The sequence below is a fragment of the Taudactylus pleione genome, unplaced genomic scaffold (genome assembly GCF_031769625.1).
Source record: "Taudactylus pleione unplaced genomic scaffold, aTauple2 ptg000535l, whole genome shotgun sequence".
Classification (NCBI taxonomy): domain Eukaryota; kingdom Metazoa; phylum Chordata; class Amphibia; order Anura; family Myobatrachidae; genus Taudactylus; species Taudactylus pleione.
Window position 1 is genome coordinate 7,681,671 of NW_028284937.1, and position 13,004 is coordinate 7,694,674.

At 45.2% G+C, this 13,004-nt stretch overlaps 1 protein-coding gene across 1 annotated transcript in view; it reads right to left on the reverse strand.

Annotated features, from left to right (window-relative positions):
* The window catches only part of TNNI3 (troponin I3, cardiac type), a 59,397-nt gene extending 47,816 nt beyond the window's left edge, over positions 1-11,581 (reverse strand). The window contains exons 1-2 of the mRNA XM_088450968.1: positions 11,396-11,581; positions 6,184-6,495 (exon numbers count right to left, since the gene is read on the reverse strand). Of these exons, the coding sequence (XP_088307094.1) occupies positions 6,184-6,495; positions 11,396-11,581 (498 nt within the window). The remainder of the gene's footprint in view (positions 1-6,183; positions 6,496-11,395) is intronic.
* Positions 11,582-13,004: the final 1,423 nt, after the last annotated feature.

The window sequence follows — 13,004 nt, forward strand, 5'->3', positions numbered from 1 at the left end:
TAATCTGTCCCTGCACAAACTGGCTCTACGGAGGCAAGATGTCAACCTCATCCTCCTCATCCACCGATTCCTCACCCTCTTCAGTGTGTACATCCTCATCCTCACAGAGTATTAATTTGTCCCCGCTGGAACCACAGGTCCCTCTGTACGTTCTGGAGGCTGGTCTCCCTGGAAGAGTTGATAATTCATTTTATGAACATCATCTTCTCCACATTTTGTGGAAGCAACCTCCTACGCCTTTCGCTGACAAGGTTCCTGGCTGCACTAAACACTCTTTCGGAGTACACACTGGAGGGGGGGCAACTCAGGTAAAATAGAGCCAGTTTGTACAGGGACCTCCAAATTGCTTCTTTTTCCTGCCAGTACAGGTACGAACTGTCTGACATGCCTACTTAGATGCTGTCACCGATGTAATCCTTTAACAGACAGAAGCACGCTTGTCGCTGCTGCTTTGAGGATGCAAGTGTGGCTACAGCCCACACAATTCACAAAGACAGAAGAAAAAAAAAGAATATTTTTATTGTTTGTGGAGCGCACTTTGAGGGTTACACCACCCTTTAACAGACAGACGCACGCTTGTCGCTGCTGCTTTGAGGATGCAAGTGCGGCTACAGCCCACACAATTCACAAAGACAGAAAAAAGAAGAATATTTTTATTGTTTGTGTAGCACACTTTGAGGGTGTCACCACCCTTTAACAGACAGACGCACGCTTGTCGCTGCTGCTTTAAGGATGCAGGTGCGGCTACAGCCCACACATTTCACAAAGACCGAAAAAAAAAGAACAATATTTTAATTGTTTGTGTAGCACATTTTGAGGGTGTCACCACCCTTTAACAGACACACGCACGCTTGTCGCTGCTGCTTTAAGGATGCAGGTGCGGCTACAGCCCACACAATTCACAAAGACAGAAAAAAGAAGAAGAATATTTTTATTGTTTGTGTAGCACACTTTGAGGGTGTCCCCACCCTTTAACAGACAGACGCACGCTTGTCGCTGCTGCTTTGAGGACAGTATCATATGCAGTGACAGTAGACTTGTCAGAAATTGTTGGCACGTCCTTCAGTCCGGACCAGATGTCCAAACCAGCCCTTGACTTATGACACAGGCGCACGCTTGGCGCTGCTACTATGTTGATGCACGTGCGGCTACATCGCACACAAGTCACAAACACATTAAAAAATAGTTTTTTATTTTTTGGAGCACTTTGAGGGTTACACCACCCTTTAACAGACAGACGCACGCTTGTCGCTGCTGCTTTGAGGATGCAAGTGCGGCTACAGCCCACACAATTCACAAAGACAGAAAAAAGAAGAATATTTTTATTGTTTGTGTAGCACACTTTGAGGGTGTCACCACCCTTTAACAGACAGACGCACGCTTGTCGCTGCTGCTTTGAGGACAGTATCATATGCAGTGACAGTAGACTTGTCAGAAATTGTTGGCACGTCCTTCAGTCCGGACCAGATGTCCAAACCAGCCCTTGACTTATGACACAGGCGCATGCTTGGCGCTGCTACTATGTTGATGCCGTGCGGCTACATCGCACACAAGTCACAAACACATAAAAAAAAAAGTTTTTTATTTTTTGGAGCACTTTGAGGGTTACACCACCCTTTAACAGACAGACGCACGCTTGTCGCTACTGCTTTGAGGATGCAAGTGCGGCTACAGCCCACACAATTCACAAAGACAGAAAAAAAAGAACAATATTTTTATTGTTTGTGGAGCACACTTTGAGGGTGTCACCACCCTTTAACAGACAGACGCACGCTTGTCGCTGCTGCTTTGAGGATGCAAGTGTGGCTACAGCCCACACAATTCACAAAGACAGAAAACAAAAGAACAATATTTTTATTGTTTGTGTAGCACATTTTGAGGGTGTCACCACCCTTTAACAGACAGACGCACGCTTGTCGCTGCTGCTTTAAGGATGCAGGTGCGGCTACAGCCCACACATTTCACAAAGACAGAAAAAAAAAGAACAATATTTTAATTGTTTGTGTAGCACACTTTGAGGGTGTCACCACCCTTTAACAGACAGACGCACGCTTGTCGCTGCTGCTTTGAGGATGCAGGTGGAATCTAGACGGGATTTGGAACCGGGGACACACTACCTCCATCAATTGTCTAAATCCCACTGCACTAATGGCGGATACCGGACGCACGTCTAACACCAACATAGCAGTCAAGGCCTCAGTTATACGTTTTGCTTCAGGATGACTGCTGTCGTACTTCATCCTCATCGCTAGGGACTGTTGGAGGGTCAATTGTTTAGTAAAAGTAGTGATGTTCCTACTTCCTCTCTGGGATGATGAACAACTCCCAGCAGCAGCAATAGCACTAGGAGGAAGTGGTTCTTCATCTTTCCCTATTTTATTTTTATCGGAGAAAGTTTGGTCCTCCATTTATGTAATATTGATATATACGTGCGGCTAAAGCGCACACAAACACAGAAAATATTTTTTTATTTTTGCTGGAGAGTAGTGCACTTTGTGGGTTACACCACCCTTTAAGAAATGAGCCAGCCGGCTCTTTACTTATGGGACACAGGCGCACGCTTGGCGCTGCTCCTTTGTTGATGCACGTACAGCCACAGTGCACACAAGTCACAAACACAGAAAATATTTATTTTTTTGGTTTGGAGTGTACTTTGGGGGTTACAGCACCCTTTAACGGTCAAGCCAGCCGGCCCTTTACTTATGACACAGGCGCACGCTTGGCACTACTTTGTTGATGCACGAGCGGCTACTGCGCACACAATTCACAAACACAGAAAATATTTTTTTTTTGGTTTGTACTGTAGTGTACTTTGGGGGTTACAGCACCCTTTAACGGTCAAGCCAGCCGGCCCTTTACTTATGACACAGGCGCACGCTTGGCACTACTTTGTCGATGCACGTGCGGCTACTGCGCACACAATTCACAAACACAGAAAATAATTTTTTTTTTTGTTTGGACTGGAGTGTACTTTGGGGGTTACAGCACCCTTTAACGGTCAAGCCAGCCGGCCCTTTACTTATGACACAGGCGCACGCTTGGCACTACTTTGTTGATGCACGTGCGGCTACTGCGCACACAATTCACAAACACAGAAAATAATTTTTTTTTTGGTTTGGACTGGAGTGTACTTTGGGGGTTACAGCACCCTTTAACGGTCAAGCCAGCCGGCCCTTTACTTATGACACAGGCGCACGCTTGGCACTACTTTGTTGATGCACGTGCGGCTACTGCGCACACAATTCACAAACACACAAAAAATATTATTTTTTTAGCACTTGGGGGGAGCACCCCTGATGGACAGAGCACCCCCTGGACAACACTACAGCACCCCTTTAGGACTGGGACACTGCACAGGACTTTGGAGTGGACACAGCCCCTATGGAGAACTGACTGCACAACACAGTCCAGCCAGCCCCTATGGACTTTGAAGTAGTGGACACAGCCCCTATTAACAACAGCAGCACAGCACAACACAGCCAGCCCCTATGGACTTTGAAGTAGTGGACAACAGCAGCACAGCGCAGCACAGCACAGCACAACACTACTTTGCACTACACTACACTACACAGCCCAGCCAGCCCTAACTCCCACCCTCCCTCTTCACTGTCCACAGCCGAGTGAGAAAATGGCGCCGACGAAGGTACCTTATATAGGATCCAAAACCCGCGAGACTCGGAAGGCGGGATGATGACGTTTTGCCTCGATTTCAGATCCGAGTCAGGCGGGAAAAGTCGAGCCTGACTCGGATCTGCCTCGGATCGGGGGGGCTCGGGGGGGTTCGGATTTCAGAAATCCGAACCCGCTCACCCCTAATATATATACAGTCAGGTGCATAAGTATTGGGATATTGACAGAATTTTCATATTTTGGCCTCTATTCACCACCACAATGGCTTTGAAATGAAACAAACAGGATGTGCTTTACCTGCAGACTTTCAGATTTAATTTGAGGGTAATTACATCCAAATCAGGTGAAGGATGTAGGAATTACAACGGTTTCTATATGTGCCTCCCACTTTTTAAGGGGCCAAAAGTAATGGGACTACCAACTCAAAAGCTATTTCATGGACAGGTGTGGGCAATTCCCTCGTTATTTCATTATCAATTAAGCAGGTAAAAGGTCTGGAGTTGATTCTAGGTGTGACATTTGCATTTGGAATCAGTTGCTGTCGACTCTCAATATGAGATCCAAAGAGCTGTCACTATCAGTGAAGCAAGCCATCATTAGGCTGAAAAATCAAAACAAACCCATCAGAGAGATAGCAAAAACATTAGGTGTGGCCAAATCAACTGTTTGGAACATTCATCTCAGCAGCACCTCTATTAGAGTCCCCTGGTAGTAGGACACAACCATAAAGATATCCAAACACAATTCTTAGAAGGCGCTAACAAATGGAATGTTTTGTATGATTTAATATGGTTTAATACCAATACAAAATTCACAATGGAGATACCACTGAAAACTTTCAGCTGACAGATATTAGCATTGAAGAATTCTTCCGATATGGCCACCAAGGTTCTTATTCAATGTTTGAGATGTCCATTTGGTTCTGTAACCATACCCTCCCACCCAGGGCTTAAAGAGGTTCTGGAGAGGTGGTGGAACTCATCTCTCACCCTGCATACTCCCCACCCCCCGCGGCATGCTCGTCTAACAGGCCAAAACAAGTGTGAAAACTGTTCTTTACACACGCACACACACTTGTGTATAGAAAACGGTAAAGAGAATGGCTGGGGGCCACCTAGGCCCCCAGAAGCTTTGGGGGCTATGACAGTGTGAAATACATTTTAGATGCTTTTTTAGCACCCCTGCCATCAGCTGAGACTACAATGTTAGATCACTTAAAAAAATATATCATCAGTGTTATTTATCTGCCGTGCTTCTGAGCTTTTTTATGGGGTCCCCATAAACTAGTCTAAAAGCCCCCATACACGGCACGATTTTTTACACGATATGGCTGTTTTCGATGGATCGTAACGACAATCGTATAAAAAGTGGTGTTTTCATACATAATTACAATGCCAATGCGCATCCCCGGTGTTGTGTATCGTCATCGTAGATCAAATGGTTTTGCAGTAAGATTTCGACCGATCATGTACGATGTTATACACATCTTTCGCACTTTTGCTGATGTACGATGTCCCTGGCCACTCCCCTCCTCCATTGCAAGAGGGCATGCATTGTGTGGTTATTTGCTGCATATGATATATCTTAAACGATTTGCTATCATTTAAGATGCATCTAATCGTATGGTCGTTTGTACAATCGTTCCTTTTCTTTACACAAATCGAAGAATTTTGAAGGGAAATCATATGTGATACAAATCGCAACGTGTATGGGGCCCTTATGTCACTTTGGATGCCCAATGTTTTTTTGCAACCCCTGTGTATTGCCTTCACTCTTACCTATATGCTGGTTTCTCTGACAAAATTGAGCCTCCCTACCTAGGCAGACAGTGAGTGGCTCTCTGTGGGACTTCTGTGCAGGGACTTGGTGGAGTTGGAACTAGTTCCACCTACCATTAGAGGTGACGGAACTCAGTTCCACCCTGTTCCTGCCTACTTTAATGCAAATTGATTTTTATTGATTGAATTTGCTTATAATAGGAAACAACATAGAAATCACATACATTTCACTGGTTACATACAAATAAAATATAACATAAAAACAAAACAAGGAAAACACCCAAAACACAGTACACAAAAAAAAGACAAATAAACCAAAATAAATATAAGATATGAAAATAAAATAAATAATTATAAATAAATAAATAAAAATAAGTACAGCTCTTGGCTCAACAAAAGCAAGCAAAATAGAAGCAGCTCCCCGCTATTTAAATCTAATGGTCGGTCAAGTTATGAACCCTGAGGGTGCTGCAAACTGTTAAGAGGCTTAGGAAGAATGTGCTGCAATAATATTCTTAAAGGTGGTTGTGTCCTTGAAATCTAGCCAACGATACCATGTATCCCTAAAAGCTGTGTAGTTCTCTTCTATAGAAGACAAGATATCTTCCATCTCCATGTAGAGGTCAACTCTATTAAACCAGTCCCTTACTGGGGCGTGGCCTGGACGACCTAGGAGAAGGAGGCTGACTTTACTGCTCCTGGGCCCAAATATCAGTCATTAGCATCCTGTACCCTCTGACCGGACTCCTAGTTTGGCACATAGCTGGATACTTACCTCTCCATGCTCCTGGAACCCGCTGGGCAGCCTGTTCTTTCTGGTGGCTGTGCTGTGGATGCAGTTTGTCTCCTTCTGCAGCGTCTCATCACCGCGGGCGCCATCTTGGATTTCCCTTCGGCGGCTGCTGCAGCTCCTGGATCGGGCGCTGAGTTCCCTGTCATCCTGGTTGGTGTCCTGGACAGGTGGGAAGGTGGAAGACTCTGCTTTAGTCGCTCTGCGGTTGTCGGTGGGCTCCTGTTGATCCGTGAAGCACGGGCCCAGCCGCCATCTTGTGGTTGGCCTCAGAGTGTGCTGTTGCTCCTGCTCCCTCTGTCAAGAGCGAATCTCCGCCGGTCAGTGCTTTGAGTTGTTGGGGAGGCGGATGACTATCCTATAACTCTATAAAGTTTGCTGAGATCCTTTCTGAAACCACGGTTTCCGGACCTGGGCGCTATCTGGAAGTGCTCCTCTGAATCATTAAAGGCCTGCGGGCTGAGGATGGACCTTCTGCTGCTATCCTGTATATCCTGGAGTGCAGGTGTGTTAGATTATTTCTCTCTACACGGTTTTATGACTCATACCTCACGTTACAGTCTGGCTCCCTGCACTTACTGCCTGATATTGCAGCTTATTCACAATGAAGCTTTATTTTACACTAACTTCCTGTTTATAATATATTATTGTTATTACGTTCAGCTGATGAGGCGGTTATGCCCTCACACCCTATCATGGAACTTCTCCTTACAGCTATTGCCAGCTCAGAGGAGAGGCACGGGTGATGAATCTACACTCTGAGTTACTTCTTCCACATTATGATTTCCCGCACATTGATTCTCAGATAGCCGCACAGGTGACCTGTGATCATGACTTGGGGAAAAGCAATGCCTCTGTTAATGGCTGCCTGAACAACATCAAGCTGTGGAGCGGGATGTCTCAGATAACATTTGCCGACAGTGTTCGGTACTTCGCTGATTCTCCAATTTCTCCTTCGATCTCTGAATATGGCGGACCCCACTTTGTCAGCAACCAACCAGCTCCTGGAGTTATCCTCCTCAGTGGTTGCTTTTCCTTCCAAGATTGACCTATTCCCGATCCCTGGATATTCTGAATCGTATGCGGCTTTTCAGGCTCAATATATTGTTAAATCCTCCATAGAGGTTGCAACTAAATCCCAGACCGTTGACTTACAGCTTATGGGCCCTCTGAACCTGTGACGCCTCTCCAAAAAGCCCATCTTTTTGCCATATACGCTATGCTGAAGATTCTGATTCCAACAGTTCAGTATTCTATGTACATTTTTGCATATGATTGGGTGGCTGGTCCAAAACTCCTTTTGCTTTTAATATTTTGCCAGAACCTGAGACTTGGCCGGATTAGTACTCCTTAGTCTAATGTAGTTGTCATATTTTTGATGCCATATCTATTTGATTTTTCCATTTTCCGCACTGATATACAAGTATATATCCTGATTCTTTAAGTGTTTATATTTTTCATACCACAAAAGTACCATATTTTGTTTCAATAACTTGAGAAACTTCATTCTTTTTTATATATCTGGGAGCCGGGTAATGACTACTGTACAGTTACTTAAATCTAATGCTCCTGTCAATTATTACTTATCCTGTACAATTTATATATGTTTATATAACTATAGATATTTAAATATTATTTTGTTTGTATTTAGGACGAGCTAGGAGGAGGTGATAGGGGATTTATTCCCAATATATATGTGATCTTCATATTTTTGTTTCTGTCTTTATGTCGAGGGGGGAAGAATTTGTTTGTTTGTTTTTTTTAATCTATTTTGTAGGCCTTGTGGGCTGGGGTCGGTCTCCACTAGCTTAGGGCCATCCAGTTTTTTGCCCGTTTTTATTATTTTCAGTAGGGAGTGGGGCGGGGGGTTTTAGATATTTAGATAGATTAGGTTAGTTAGTAACGGGTTAAGGGTTTGGGGGATCCAGGTATACCTAGATTGTGGTTAGGTCATACAGTGTGGGGGGTTTAAGGGTGGTTTGATTTGGGATTTTTTGGGGGGATAGGTACTTTTTATATTTTTATAATCGATATATGTTGGCAGGCATGGAATGGTTTTTGTTTTTGTATTTTATTCTGATATGTGATATTTCGTGTAGATTATATAATGTCTAGACAATATGTCTGTTCATATAATTTATCCTATATAGCTTTTAGACCGCGTGGGCTCAGATGGCGCCTATGGGTCCGCGCGGTAACATCCGCACAGTTTGAGATGGCTATGATCTATGTTTCTGTTATTTACCATGATTTATGCTACTTTTATGTGTATCATTCAATCAGAGCATTATTATGTGTTGTGTATATTTTATGCCTGCTGATAATATTAGCTTATTGTATTTTTTGTTATTTTGTTTGGGTGTGTTTCGAAAAACTCAATAAAAATTCTAAGATTAAAAAAACAAAAAACACAGTCCCTTACTGATGGAGGAGAGGAGGAGCCCCACTTTACCGGGATAACTGACTTAGCCGCTTTATTTAAATGGCACAACAGGGACTTCTTATATGTCGAGATGGGGGCGGGGCATAGGTGAAATAGCCAGAACAACTGGTCAGATGGAACCGATTCCATAATTATAATAGCAGAAAGTTTAAGGACTTCTGACCAAACCGGGCGAAGGAGCATTGCCACCATATGTGAAACGGGTTGCCAGGGGCATTTGAGCACCACCAGCATGTATTCGGTACGCCTAATCCCATTTTTGAATCATGCCCACTTTAACCCCTGCTCCCACCAAAGAAATCACCCAACAATGCAGCCAATGGACAAATAAAAGTACATCAGAATAATTTTATTCTTAAGTAAATGTTAAAAATGTGCATAAAAAGCAATTGCTTACATCAAAAGTATAAAAAGAGTAAAAAGAGGTGTCACTGATAACACCAATATGAAGGTATAGCGATAGCCTGGTGATTAGCCCTTTGATTTTTGGATTCCAAGGCTGAACATAAACATGGATGTTATAAGCGGCACCCTACGTGTTTCGTCCTTCTCATGGACTTCATCAAGGGTACAAATGCAGGAAAAATGGTAGCAACACTAATAGATGGTGTAGTCAACCAGAATCAGCTGTGGGTATGGCAAATCCCACGATATCTTGGGGAAGCCAAATGTAAAATGATATGGGCGAAACCTTCATATATAGGGGTCTCAGTTGCGGTGTCTCACACTTGGGCTAGACAAACTTAAACACTTCTTTAAATGTGGCCCAAGAGCAGCAAAATGTGGCAGCCAGCTACCAGAGATACAGAGATGGGGAGGGGGGCCCACATTGCACACCCTGCATCCATCATTCTCGAAGTCGGCCCTTTTAAAACACTAACCGTGCATGTTTTCAAGCTATCCTCAAGAACAATTAGTGTTACCTGTAGATTTGTGTTAGTCAATTAACACACCTGTGTTCTAGTTAGATAATCTGCAAAACATGCACTGTTAGGTCCATATTTAGGGGCGCATTTAGGGGTCAGGTCACCCAAGGAAAAATATTATTGGGTACTTGCTCCCCTCCTCCACCAGATTCTAAAGAGACCCCCCTCCCCAAGGCTTTTTGTGGGCTGAGAACCTCATTATCCAGGTTCCTGGATCGCATATGTGAACGCTCCTGAGACTCGCCCTGATACGAACCTAGGGCCCTATTCAGCAGAGCACGCTAGTACACTGTTGAACGCAGATTCCCAATGGTCGAGAATCTGCGCAGGTGCCCAACCCACAGGTGTACTACGGGTCGTGAGCCTGTGGGTGATTGACGGTCTGCTGCCCTTTGTGGGCAGGAGGGGGCAGCGACAGGCGTCTGTTTCCCAAAACAGAGGCGTATCGCCGCCATTGAGAGAGATGGAAGAGGCCAGGATCTCTGTCTGCTGACGGACATTTCCTAGCCACTTTCTCTCATATTCGGCGGCCGGCTTGCGTGACCCCATTGGTCACTTCGCCAGCCGATGTTTCAGCAGATTATTCGATGCTGCATTGTACAACATAGCTTGGATAAGTAATGCATGCAGGAAGTGTGATACCTCCTGCTGCATTACCATAATTGCAAGGATGGAATGCTGGCGTGCAGCTTTGCAATTCCGTCCTAAGCTAATAGTCCTCTAAGCTCCTGGACTGCACATTTGCTCACTCCTGAGACTCCCCCTGATGCATCTTGTTGGATGTAGTCTTTGTTCTGTGTACAAATAGCAGCGGCTGAATTGGGAAGCTTTGATGGAGGGCGGACTGCTGAGCTGCCCCCAGATAGTGGCGCCCCCTAGACATGTTATTAGTTCTGACATACTTTCTGTCTGAGCTGCCATAGGATTGCGGCGTTGATAGGAATTCTCAGTGCCGCTGCATACAAAGTTGTATCTGCAGCGGCACTAGCACCCTCCTCTGAATCAGAAGCTTAGCAGTCTCATTAATGGCCTTAATACCATGTTGTCTGCATTTCAAAAGTTTCAATCAGGGGGTATTGATTAAGGTATATAAGTATTGATATACACTCAATGGTCACTTTATTGGATTCACTTTTCTAGAACTAGGTAGGACAGGGTAAAGTCTTTTTGGTATGGATTCAGGGCCAGATTATAGGCGGAGTGAACGGGGCGGTCGTCCAGAGGCCCCATACCTTGGGGGCCCCCACACTGCCGCAAATATTTTCAGGAACCTGGCCACTCTGGACTTTTCCTGTCCGGCTGAGCTCCCAACAGCATTTCTCACACTGCAGCAGCCACCCTCATCACAAATGGATTGATGTGGACCCAACTATGGAAGCCCCGTCCCCTCGCTGGCATAATACCACGATTTGTGGGTGTACGGGTAGGGGGCGGGAACTAATGTTGTGAAGTGCCCGCCCCATCAGAAAGCTGATGCTGCTGTATCTTCTACAAGTTGCAACAGGTACAACTGTGTTTGCATGCGTGCTGTCTGTCCCTTTCTACCTCTCTCTCCCCCCTGCCCCTTCCTCACCTTCTCTCTCTCCCCCTCTGTCCCCTCCTCCCTATCTATCTCACTCCCTCCTCCTCTCTTGTCCCCCTCCCTCTCTCCTTCCCTCTCTTTCTCTGTCTTTCTCCATGTCCAATCCCCCCTCTCTACCCCCCTCCTCTCTCTCTCTCTCTCTCTCTCTCTCTCTCTATATATATATATAGCTCTATCTATCTATATCTCTATCTATGGCTCAATTTACTAACTTTTGCAGTAAAGATATTCAGCACTAGCGCTTACCACAATTTCTTTGTTAATCCAGAATTCATCATTGAGGCCCTTGCTGGCGAGTGCTAATGTTAAAAAACCCCAGCAGCGCTGTTTTCTCTCTTTAAACAGCGCTGCCAAATTAAGTTGATTTTTCCATGTGTGAACTATGCGCAGTCCCGCAGACCAGACGCTGAGGAGATCTGGAAGCGGAGCCATATTGTTTGTGTAGACTGATGCTGATTCCCTTATGTGTCCCTGGCTGCCTTCCCTCTAGGGTAACTGAGCTGTAATGGCAGCCAGTTATCAGCATCAGTCTGCAGAAACAAGCCTGGCTGTGACAGCAAACTCTCTTGGGTGGGGATACTGGATAGTGTGCACTGGGGGAGAGAGGGGTTGAGGGGTGGTTGGTCAATCCTGGGGAGGGGTCCGCTGGGTGCTGTGGGGGTGAATGAAGAGCTGCTGCGTACTGGGGAAAGGGGTGTGCTGGGTGATGCCCACTGTGGAGGGGATTGGGGGGTGGGAATGGATAGAGAGGTGCTGTGTACTCGGGGAAGGGGATCTGCTAACGAGCTGTATTCTGGGTAGACCGGATGTCAGGTCAGACAGCCGAGAACATAGCGCTCGTCAGCACAAGAAATCATGTCCACTATGCTGCCGGGAGACGGTTCCCAGCAGTTTTGCATATATGATGTAGTATGCTGTCACCATGCCATAGTCCAGAGGCAAGGTAAGAGGAATAGAAGTCGCTGCATGAGGCCATGGCAATTTTTTCCTGGTGACCGGCGCATGCGCAGTAGACTCCGGGAGGTTTAAGATGAATATGGCAGCCATTGGAGTGCAGTGATCTTCTTGTCATGCTAGCGGAACCAGTTAAAGATGACTTGTGCTTTGTGATATGTCCTGTTATCCAGCTGTAAGTACTGTAGCCATCAGGAGATGGGTTGACTATGGCCATAAACTTAAAGGGATGCACATAGTCAGCAACTATACCTAGGTTAGCTGTGGCATTCAAAAATTGCTCAGTTGGTATTAAAGGGCCTATTGTGTTCCAAAGAAACACTCATCACAACATTACACCATCAGCTCTACCAGTCTGAACCAGTGACAGGATGGAATCATGCTTATGCCAAATTCTGACACTATCATCTACATGCTGAATCAGAAATTAGTATTCATCAGACCAGGCAACGTTTTCCAGCCTCCAACTGTCCAGTTTTGGTGATCCTATGCCCACTGAAGCCTCAGTTTCCTTGCTCAACCATGGATATCTCTAAAACCTGAACTGTTGGGGAGCCTTGAGGACCGCATTTGGGTACCTCTCTACTATTGCCTTACTGTCCAGCTGCACAGGTCTAGTCATTCTCCTCTTATCACTCTTACTGATCAGGCATATTCGCCCACAGAACTGCCACTGACTGGATGTTTTTAGTTTTACACAACATTCTCTGTAAATGCTAGACACTGTGCTGTTTGAAATGGTCAGGCGAACACCCATTTTAGAGATGCTCAAACCACACTTTCTGGCAACAACAGTGATTCCATGGCCATAGTCAGTCAGATCATATCTCTTTTACATTCTAGTGTGTGATATGAACAACAGCTGAATCTCTTCACCATGTGTGCATGCTTTAATGCATTG